Consider the following 12,003-nt stretch of genomic DNA (forward strand, 5'->3'; position numbering starts at 1 on the left):
AGAAAGTTTTCGATAACGTAGTGGTCAGCATAGGGCAATCATGCAAAACACTACGAAAAACTAGAGCAAGTTTGGCTGCAACGCTGGAGGAAGTACTACACTCGTCTAAGTTTGGATAAGGAAAATAGTTTCTCCGTGGTTAGTGCTTCGTGTTACACGGTAAAACGTGACAATTTAATCTGTGAAATGTGTGTAGTGAAGTCGTTGGTAGAGTTGCAAAATGACTACATGGAGGTTTTCCGTGGGTTTTCTTGTGGAGGAAAGAAAACTTTTTTTGTTAGTATATGTGTGTGTCAGTTAAAAACCTATCGAAGCGTTTGCAGGGGCGCATCGAGAATTTCAAGAGAGGGGTCATCAGCATGATCATTATTTGTGTGTGCAGATGAAAGGTAAGTGTGCTGCAATGATGCTATTTCTTTGTTATATCCCTGATACAGAGAGTTTGAAAGAAACAAAAATGAATTTTTCGTTTCGCTCATTTTCTTTGTCTGAAAATGGGGTGAAGGGGTGAAACATACGTGATTCGAGGTTGCACTGAACGCATGTTTCTCGTCTCGTGGGCCATTCTAATGTCAAAAGGAATCTAATGTTGAGTCCTTGAAACAATTAAAAGATTTCATAGCAGGGGGATGCGGCCTTTCCACCCCGGCTAAGATCCAAAGTATTAGTTTTTTTAACGGATTGTGAGAAATATGATTGTGAACAAGGAGTCTTGCTAACCACGGCGTACAGCACAATTAAACTATTTTAAGTATTGTTTGTATTTTGTCACAAACTCGGGGTTGGGTTGGTCGTCAGGGACGTACAGTTTCATGCGTGCTTTGTGCTTTGGTAACAGGTGTTTCTTTTCCCTTGGAATCCTGCAGTAAGTAACTGTGTTCATCAATCGATGAGATAACAGAATACGGCCCTTCAAATTTAGGAGCTAGACTTTTGCACTCATCTGCTTTGGTGTAAAGGCGCTCTATAACGACTTTCGTACCCGGAAGAAAGCTGGTCGGAGGCTTTTGTGAATGCAATTTCGCTTTTTGCCTTTCGAAGATTTTATTTCGCTTATATAACACATAGTTTCGTGTGTCTCTGAGACGTGTTAAGCGTTCCTCATTTCCGGGCTAGTCAGCAGGGGCGTTCAAAACACGATCAATAGGAAAAACTGGCTCTATGCCGTAAACTACTTGAAATGGGCTTATACCAACTTCTGAAATTGGTGTTTTGTTCACCGTTTGGGTGGCGAGTTGTAAAAAACGAGGCCAGTCTGCGTGGGAGTCTTTCGTAAGAAAACGCAACGCATTTTGAACTGAACCGATTCCGCTTTCGGCATAACCTAAGGAGAAATGACCTTTTGGAAGCACGTATTTCACTGTAATACCCAAACTATCTAGAAAATTCTTAGTTTTCTGACTTTTATGGCTAGATTGCTGGTCGAGATACAAAACAGATGGAACAGAGAAAGGCGTTATGATCTTGTCCATAAGAAATGCAATGAACTCGTCACTGGTAGGAGATTTTACAGGGGCTGTTATTACATATGAGGAAGCGTGACATGTGGCAAGATAGAAATATTGGTAGTGTTCATCTTTGTATGGCATTAGCTTACCACATAAATCAATCGAGAAGCAAGAAAAGAGGCTGTGACTGGATAATTGTTGCACATGCAAATTAAGCGGACTGTATGCTCTTTTATACATGCTGTAGTCATGACAGCGTTTTAGCTTATGAAATAGCCACTTTTTCATGTTCGGGAAAAAATATTTCGATTTGAGCACAAGATACATTTTCTGAAAGCCTACGTGACTTAACACATTTGAATGCATTTCCGTGAAAACAGAATTACGAAGTCGTGTAGGAATACACAGAACTTTTCTGTCTTCTGGTATTGCTTTGATACGTTTGTATAGCAATCCTTTCTCTAAAATGTAAGCGTTTTTCCATTGTTTGTACTGCGGGTGTTGCTTATCTTCAGTTTCTAGTACTTTTATGATTTTCCCAAAGTAATTGTCTTCTCGTAATAGTGAACTAATGTCAGTCGTTTTATCGAGTGCCAACATGTGTAGTGGATGCAGTTCTGTAGCTGCATCCTGTAATGTGTCAGCAGTGGCGGGGAGAGGATTTCTTGACATGTGATCAGCAAGTCCATTCTGAGTTCCCGCTATATGTTGAATTTGAAATTGAAAATTTGAGAAATAGTCACGCCAACGCTGAAGTTTACTGCTTAAGTGATTAGACTTTTGCAGGGCTGTCACGGCAGTGTTATCTGTATACACAGTAAACGGTTGACCCACTAAATACTTGTAAAATTTCTGCAAAGAAAAATACACAGCATATACCTCAAGTTCGTACGTGGGGGGAGGGGTTTTTCTGGGAGGATGCCTGCTGGAAGCATACATCACTACTTTCCACTCTTTTTCACTGATTTTTCTCTGTAGTAATGCCGAGGCAACGCCAAGCAGAGATGCATCACAGACTATAGCGTGTTCGGTATTGCGTGTTGTGTACATTTGTAGGAGTGGGGGAGAAGTCAATGCTTTGCGCATCTCTTGGTACGCAAGCTCACAAGCGTCATCCCAATGAAATTTACGAGGATTTCCTTTGAGGGCGTTGTACAAAGGCGCCAATTTGAGGGAAATATCCTTAAAGAAATTCCGAAAAAAATTTATCGAAGCGAGCCAACTTCGAAGTTGTTTGACAGTTTTCGGTTTTTCAATTTTGAGAATCGCGTCAAGTTTATCAGGATTGGGACGAATTGTCCCGTTGTTCACAATGTAACCTAAACATTTTACTTCATGCACACCAAATTGCGACTTGTCTAAATTGAAAAGCACGGAATATTGCTGTGTTGCCTTAAGCACTTTTTCAAGCGTTTGAAGCATTTCTTCAAATGAATTTCCGATTACATACGTCATCTACGTACAAAGCAACGCGAGAAGAATCTATATCTTCAAAAATTTGTCGTAATATACGTTGCAAGTATATCGTGGAATTTTTATATCCCATTGGCAATTTCCGTAGTTGCATTTGTGTTCTAGGCAATTCTAAGCTAGGTACACTGAATGCAGTAAAAGGACGATCTTCTTCGCGAAGTGTTACTTGAAAAAAATACATATGTAAGTCCAATGAACAGATCCATTTGGCGTCAGATAGTTTTTCGAGAGAATCCTGAACCGAAATAATTGGATCGTTGATACTAATACAATTATCATTCAATTTTCTCAAATCCATTACACAACGAACCTGTTTTCCACCTGGTTTGGGAACAAATAAAACATTGTTGCGTACAGGACTGTCGGCATACTCTAAGACCCCTTGGTCTAGAAGTTTAAGAATTTCATCTTTCGCTTGAGGCCGAAGTCTGTGAGGAATTGTATATGCGACAGCTTGAAACGGTTCTCTGGATTGAAGATTAAGAGATACATCGAAAGCATCTATAGCCGTAAAGTCATTACTACTCCACTTGAAAACAGTGGCGTACTGAGACAACAGATTTTGTAATTTCTGTTTTTGCACATTTGTCAATGTTTTACCTAAATTAAAGTTCGAGACGTCAATCAGATGGCCAATTTCTTGCATGCGCTTTGAAACTTTTTCTTGCACCTGCTTAGGGGTTGGTGTGTAAAGTTTCCTGATTGTGTTTACGTGTACTGTTTCACTCTCTTCCGTCAATCGTGACGCTATAGCTAGAGGTGTTCCCTGTTTGAAATGTTTTGTGAACCGAGAAGTGTTCACTATAGGAACCGCTGGGTTCTCAGCTCAAGCAGCTGCTTGTACCATAAAACACTTTTTGAGAAATTTGTTTACAGGTGTATGTACGTGAAAATTTTTAATACGCATATCGAGAGAGAACTCGAGAGGCACTATACAACATGATTTGGGTGGAATTGTAATAGCTTGTTTGCAAATGAGCGTGAAATGTTGATTATTTGCAATTTCCTGTGCCAGAACTGTAGAAAGTTTGTGAATTTTTGGTTTCTTAGCATTTTTCTTAGGTGGTTTGCAACCAAAATGTTCAAGCGTAAGTGTGTTAGTAACATAATCCAATTGACAATTGTGTTCCTTCAAGAATCCATTACCAAGAATAATTGGAAATTTAGGCAAAGGAATTAATCTAAACAACACCTTGAACGATTTGCCATTTAAACATATTGTCAAATATGCAGCTTTCGTGAGCTCCGTCGGCACCTGTGATATGCCGTAAACCGAGGTACGTAAAGGAAATACACGAGCATGGGCGGGCAAAGCTGAAAATGGACAAATATTCGCTTCAGCTCCAGAATCGAGTAAGAGTTTAAAGTTTGCTGTCCCTACAGTACCAGTGATATAATTCAATTGGCCTTCTTGTTCCATTGGTAACTTAATTGTGCTAGATTGTGAAGCGAGCAATTCAGAGCTCATATTTGTCCCGTATAGTTTGTCACAATCGGTATGAGATTCTGTGGGAGATTGAATCTCCCGTTCCTCTCCTAGTTTTTTGGACTAGAAGCAGCATTAGGTTTGGTCATCACCGGATTTACCTGCTGTGGTGGTAAGGCATAAGCAGGGTAAGGGGGAGGGTAACTGTAGAATGGGAATGTGGGAGGATAGACCGGAAGAAACTGTGCCTGATTCATGTATGCAGCATGAAATTGCTGTTTGTTTCCATTCTTATTCTTGTATTGTTTTTTGTTTTTATTTTTCTTTCCATTCCCTTGGTTGGGCTCATTATTGCTTTCCTGTGCGGTACTGCCTTGCCTCTGTGTGGTAACTTTCTGTTTACCTTGCGTAGGTGGTGGGGAACTGTTAGTACACTGAGCCTGCAAGTTTTGGGCATGTTTGCAATGGCAAGAAGTATTTTCAGAATGTGTTCCAAAATGTGTTCCATTAGAACATGTACCGCAAGAATGTGTTGCACAAGCATATGCCTGTCTAGCACACGGAGAACTACATGTCCGGTGTCGATATTCCCATGCGTGAACGGGAGATTGAGATCGGAAGTACGAGCGTGTGTCGTATCGTGCAGGTGAAGTAGTGCGGTGGGGAGAGGCTGGAGGAGTATAAACGTAATTTCTGTTGCCTTGTTCAGAAAAATGAACCTGAGCACGGGTATTTATCTGGCTATTGAATTGCAACTGTAATTTTTTTCTGCCAGTTCCGAATATGAATCTGTGTTGGGAGGGCGAGGGGGAGGGGGAGTACGTGGAAGTTCAGAGACGATTTCCGGTTTCTGAGAACTACTCGGAAAGCTGTGTGGTTGTTCCTGTAGTTTCTTATGCATCAGCATGTCAGCCTTTTGTCTGGTCCATGCAGCCTGTACAAAAGCGTCGAAACTACCGAATGTTTTCTGTGAAAAATAATGTAAATATTCCGGGGACATAAATAAAACGCAATCAACATAAAATTATTTAAATGAAAGTTTCGAATTAAACTTGTCGGCGAGATGTTTCTTCTCGTATATATAGAAAGTAAGTGGTTCTCCAGGTTTCTGAACCCTAGAGCTGTATGTTTCTAATGCATTCATCGTGGTCTGACCTGTTCCGAAATGTTCAAGAAACAGATCCCTAATATCCTTCCATTCCTTCGCTTTTAATTCATCCACTTGCGATGTCCACCAGTACAAAGGTGGTCCTGACAAAAAAAGTGGGAAACAAACCTGCTATCCTGGAATTGTCCCAAGAATTTAATTGTATTAGTCTGTCGAACCCACATAAGAATTTTTCAGCATTTTCGCCGGGAGAAGCAGAGAAAATTTCTAGCGAAAGGGAGGGGAATATAACTGAATGAGTTGCATGTGAACGAGAACTGAAACGCGTGTTCGCCATAATGAAAAATGCACTGAGAACACAACAATCAAATATACGAGAGAATAGAGCTAAACCAACACATAAACACAGGTTACACTAAATAACATCATATGAAATCTAAGCAGTATGCACAACTAATTAGCAAGATAAAACAAGAAATTAAACCTCGAAGTCGGGGAGCCATTCTATATACTTCAACTATCTCTAGAAATTGTCTAGATATGCTTTCTGTCGTTTTATTATATATATGTATATTTTAAGAACATAGTTAAGATATAACCTAGATATTTAGTTACCAATTAGCCATTAAATGAAAACAAATCCACTTGGAACTTTCGATACCTTTTATTGTAATGAATTATAGTTCTTTTCAGAGATAATTACAAAGGATCATAACAACGGTAGTACAGAGTATCAAAGATCCTGGGTTCTAGGATCGAGCTGTCCAAATCATAAAGCATTTTAACCTAGATTGACAGCATTAATATGTAACATATACATTACACAATGTAATTATAAATGTATCCAAAGAGTCATTCGCCTTGAAGACGAATTTCGAGAGAAAGCGATATTAAGCTCCCTTTCTACTCCAGAATACACCTGGCCAACGTCATAATGAGACCTAGTTAACTCTATCTTGCAATATCTTAATTAATCAGTTATGCATACTTGTAATATATGACTTATTGTACTTACATAATTACAACCATTTCTACACTATAAAACAAAATGTAACGACGAGTAAAATTCGCGATTACACAAAGTGACTTCAATACAAGTACACTTTGGCCGAAAGTTAAGTCAGCTAGGTGAAATAAGTCTCGGAGCTGATTATTTACTTGCCCTGCAGACCACGGATGGGTCTTCGCGGGTTATGAAGCGCGAAAGACTGTGCGGAGAGATTCAGCTCACGCATGTGTCTGAATCGTACTGAACCTCGAATGAATCGAAACAAGTCGTTATAAAGCATCTCAATTCTCTTTCACATCACAAACCGTAACTTTGACCCAACTACATCATAGCCCTGTATCCTATTCTACTTTGGCCAAAATATTATTTTTGATTTTTCTAATCTCGGTCACCGCTTTCCATCAATCTTGTAATGAGGACACTTAGTTATATTTCCGTTGAAGAACCTATTTCTTCTTTTTCTTTTGACTGTGACGTCACTCAAAAACTGTTAGATTTTCTGTGCAGGGGCTGTTAATAATTTTGCGAAGAATTCTTTTCCGTGTTAAGGACAGTTATTGTGTTTGCTTTGTATTCTTTCTATTGTTCACTGAAGTTTTTAATGCCTCTCTTTTTGATTTTTTTTGAATAAAAAAAGGAAAATAAATTTTTCTGGATGTCGTCCCTTTTTTCCACTGGAACGTGGTACAACTGATTTATTTCTTAATTGAGATTGATTTTACCTTATAATACTTCATTTTCGTTGAAAAATCCCAATATATATCCGGAGCAAAACTAGCGTGGTGTTGCCTGATGCTTTTCCCAGGTAGAGAATGACAAAAGACGTGCCTTAAAGCTAGAGCGTCAGAAATAATTCCAATCAGAACAAAGAATTTTCGTGGCGAAAAATATAAAACGAATAGAAAATAGTACAATTATGTGAAACCGGATTTCGGGAAGATATGGGTATCTCAGATGGACGAAGGGGGTCTAAATTATTCAGCCAAATATTAGATTGGTGGATAATTTCAAGAATTTCTGTCCAATTGCGGGCCTGTGTTTTCGTACCTAATAAAATTGTATAATTTCAATACTCATCCATTTGAAATGCTCATATACAGGATTTACAATAAAATAATGTATAAAAAAGATATTATTGCCCGAAATATAATTCTTTCTGGATTATTCCGAAGCTCCCAGAATAATTTTGGTTTAAATAAAGAACAAATGAATTTACTACATGGAGCGAAAATTATGTATTAAAAATATACAGTACGTGGTGTGTTCGGAAAGTATTGGGTCCCTCCAAACAAAAATTTCATTACCTTAACTGTAATGGCACATTGCAACAGTTGCATGACGGTTGTGTTCATATAAAGACGATATCTACCATTTGTAGTGTTTCTTTTCGCTTGTACAACGTTCGTACGTTTGTTTGGGAAAGAGGACATAGTTGTAGTGTTGCTTCCTGTTTTGCATCACCCTGTATATCTCGTAAAGTACGAAAAAGTGAATCGAATTGATATTCCCACGTTACTCACCGATCTCCAATTAGTATCTATATCAAGTTTGGTCCAAGTCGGAACGGATTACATAGTTGTCTTATTGCTTCCTGTTTTGCATCACCCTGCATATCTCATAAAGTGTGCAAAAGCGAACCAAATTATTATTCCTACTTATTCAGCGATATTCAGTTAGTGTCCATACGAAATTTCATCCAACTCGGACTCTTTAGATTGGGACCATTCCCTTGTTATACCTGTATCATAGGGGATTTTGAGGGAGTGCCGGTTTTTTATTTTCCAGAATTGGCAACCCTACTTGAATCTCGTCTCGGCTCGACTCGAAAACGAGGCAAGATTCGAGTCTCGAGACACACTTTTTCGAATACGAGATAAATCGAGAAAGGAGTCAAGTCGAGACTGTTCGTAAAACTCTCGACTCGTCTTGAATATCTCGAAAAATCTTTGCATTATTTTTAAAAATTATTTTGAAGGAACTATTCACTCAGAAATAGTTATCTGGCTTGAAACCAACATTTATTACTTTTGAAAGGTAGGAGAATGCGTAGAGTTAGTAGTTAGCTTTTCTATTTAGGTATAACTTTAATCTTTATCTCCTTTCAGTTAATTAAAACTGATATTTGATAGTAGTTCAAAAACAATAATAACACTTAAACATCTACTTTGTATCTAGTTTGTATAACACTTAAACATATCTAGTTTGTATAAAACTATTATAATAAAGTGAACTTCTTAAATTCTCTGAGTAAGCAATTACCAGCCTATAGTAATTTAACATACTTATATAGGTATCGTCTTTTTGTTCCCAGGAACGCCATAGGCCTACATAATAGCATTGTGGACTATTCGTTTCCCCTACTATTTTGAGGCTTTAATGTGTTATGTACAAATCATGAGTTATGGAAAATGTATAATGAAACATTTATTGTATATGTCACATTAAGATATGAATATAGCACTATTTTACGTCGTATGTTACAATAAATGGACAACTCGGATCTCAAATGGCCTAAGTCCAGAAATTTAAAAAAGTAGACTAATGTTTGCATTCACTTGTATAGATAGGTATCTTTTTAAACAGATTTTTATAAACAGTAAATGATAAAACTATAAACTACATGGTTATGGTTTTACTTGACCACATAAAGGAAATATGAATTGTAAGAATGCTGAACTTAACTTTCGCTCCTGGAAGATTTCAATTTTCGAGTTGACTTTGTTAGGTAAATAAATTTTCTATTGTTTGTTTATGTGTGTATTCGTGTCTACTGTGGTTCTCAGGTGTTCGCTTTCTCGGGACCAAGGTGCGTTTGAGTATATCACCAGTTTAACCAGCTACAAGTCTATGTGGCCATCACAGAAGAATAACTCGCAACCAGGGATGCGCTCACTCGCTCCATAGTCATGGGAGAAAGAATCGAACTCAGAAGACCTGCCCTACAAGTGTATTACCTAAATGAAGTTTGCGCAACGGAAAAAAAAGTAAATAAAGAAACTCGAAAATTTGGAAAAGTAAATAAAAAAATCTCAGGATTCGTGACATTCACTGATGGGTTCCCCGTAACGTTTCACTCATATCATTTTCCCTTCGATGATTCATTTATCAGATTGATAGGAAGACGCACTATTGATCTCGACTAAATCATGTTTTACTATAAAATTTCTACTCTACTGTATCTCTGTTATGTGGAATAAAACATAATTGTTAACCAGAAGCTTTACTTGTTTCACCGAAGCTTTATACAAACTGTTTACATTTAGTTTAGGGGCACAGCAATACATCGCATTACACTTTAAAAACTATTTTTTTTACCGTGCATGTCACAATTCGTGACCAGCCATTTTAAAATATTACATGCACACATACTCTCATAGCTTGCAATTTATTTCACATATTCCCAATATTTAATACTTTTATTAATAGTCACTTATTCTCGACTATATCAAGGAAAGTGCCTCTCATTGGCATTCATATATTTCATTTTTTTTAAAAAAATCATAAATCTTATGTTTTAGCTGTTCACAGCAGCTACTATTACTAGGCACCCTTTTCCATATTTATTCATTTCTTGCCTACACATTCTGTTACAAAGATACACATGAAATCACTAAATCCTTAACCTACACTAACCTAAGACACATTCACACTACACATTCACACCAACAAATTTATTTATAACGTAAAAACGCTTTGGTTGGCAGTCCAGGCCACATTTCTTTTAATGGGAATTTGTTACTTTAAAAAAAAAAGAATTTATATGAATGTTCGCACGGTGTAGAAAAACCAATTGCCTCTATCGAAACTTGTGACAAAACGACCCATCGTGCTTCTTTTATCAAAGTACAGCTTCGGTTTATTTTCTCATATTTTACGGATACGTTAAGGTTAAAAAAAGTAAAATATATTGAATATATGTTCTATACCGGAGAACGTCATTCCTATCCTATTTGTCTAGCTTGGTTCTAATGGACAGCCAAATGATGCATAGCCAAATAAAAAAAATCATAACAATAATAAACAATACTGCATATAGCCTTACACAAGATTTAGGCTTTCTTTGAATAACAGGAATTTAGATGGTCACTCTAAATGAAAATTTTAGACTCACATGTATATTCCGTCAGTTGTTGCTCTAGCTTTTATTTCCCCCCCTTTATAGATAAGCCTAAGCCGTCACATATTGTCTCAGTAATTGTATAGATCCTACGGGTAAGGAATTTACGAAGACATAGTTATATTATAATGCTTCACTGAACACCATATTCCAACTGTATAACTTGGTGAATTTCGAGGTTAAAAAGAAAATATTCATAAATCCAGGCTACCAAGTTACTTCGATTGAAACCACTTTAGAAACAAAGTAAACATTACTTACATTTCGGATGAGTTTATATTCAAGAAGAATCCAATGGTTGTCCTTACGGGTACCAGTTCCTGTTAACCATTCTTATTAATTTTTTGTGATGAAATTCATGGTTCCAGAAGAAAAAACTATTACTCACATCCTTTATAATATACAGTCCAACCTGAACCAGTTAATGTCTCTTAACTATCACGGTTCTTCCAAAAAATCAGGATCCAATTATGTAGAAATCAGATTCCGTCCATAGTTCATACAGACAACTTACAACATTGGGCTGCTTCGCTTCACTAATTCCCCTCGCTACTCGCTCCGTTCCGTTCCAACAAATAACAAAATATCGCAAATTTTGCAATCGAACCTTTTTAGATCTTTTTGTAGAAAAAAACCGTTCTGGAGCGGCTTCCTTTACCACTTTATGCCGATAATATCTGAGTAACTGAGGATTGCTATCTTAGGCTGACGCCATTACAGTACAACAACAATGTGACGTAACAGTCTGAAGATTGAAGATGATCTAATTATCAGAGAGTTCAAAGGAAAGCGACCAATTATAAATAAATCTGTAAATCTGTGCTACTGACGTCACACAAGACAAGATTGAAGATGATGCACCAAAACCGAGTGAATCGTGACGATTTTCTATCAAGATGGCTGAAACTAAAGAATTTTATGAAGAATAATTTTAGAATAAAATTTTTAAAGAAAATTTTGGGAGAATTTTCAGAATGTTTGGAGATAGGAAAAGCGTTCTACAGATGAAAATAAAAGAAATAAGCAGAATATTATTAAAGAAATATAGGAAATTAAGATAGAAATGAACAAAACATAGACGTTAAATACGAAATAAAATCCTAACCTATTTTAATGCACGTTCTAACTTAATCCTACCTTCTAATATTACAAGAAAATTAAATGACAACATTACATCCTTACATATCCTATATTATATTTTATTCTACACTATTATACAGGGCGTTCGAAAATTTTCAACATGATAACTCCATGTTGGGAGGTATCATCTTCCGCGGTCCTTGGAAGAAAAAAATTTTTTTTTCTTACATCATGAATACACTAACATCATTTATCTACACTAAAAGGAAAATAAACATCATTTATACTAATCTAAATCTCTTGCCCTAATTAAAATCCTAAAATGTTTTATTTACGCCTTTG

General features: G+C 36.9%; 1 protein-coding gene across 2 annotated transcripts in view; it reads left to right on the forward strand.

Annotated features, from left to right (window-relative positions):
- Positions 1-256: 256 nt before the first annotated feature.
- The window catches only part of LOC145669186 (uncharacterized), a 446,794-nt gene continuing 435,047 nt past the window's right edge, over positions 257-12,003 (forward strand). The window contains exon 1 of one of the 2 annotated variants that reach the window (XM_081737512.1): positions 257-389. In XM_081737512.1, the coding sequence (XP_081593638.1) occupies positions 383-389 (7 nt within the window). In that variant the 5' untranslated portion in view covers positions 257-382. The remainder of the gene's footprint in view (positions 390-12,003) is intronic. The other variant, XM_081737511.1, reaches the window with a different exon arrangement.

The sequence above is a fragment of the Thermobia domestica genome, chromosome 13, assembly GCF_964235325.1.
Source record: "Thermobia domestica chromosome 13, izTheDome1.hap1.1, whole genome shotgun sequence".
Taxonomy (NCBI): domain Eukaryota; kingdom Metazoa; phylum Arthropoda; class Insecta; order Zygentoma; family Lepismatidae; genus Thermobia; species Thermobia domestica.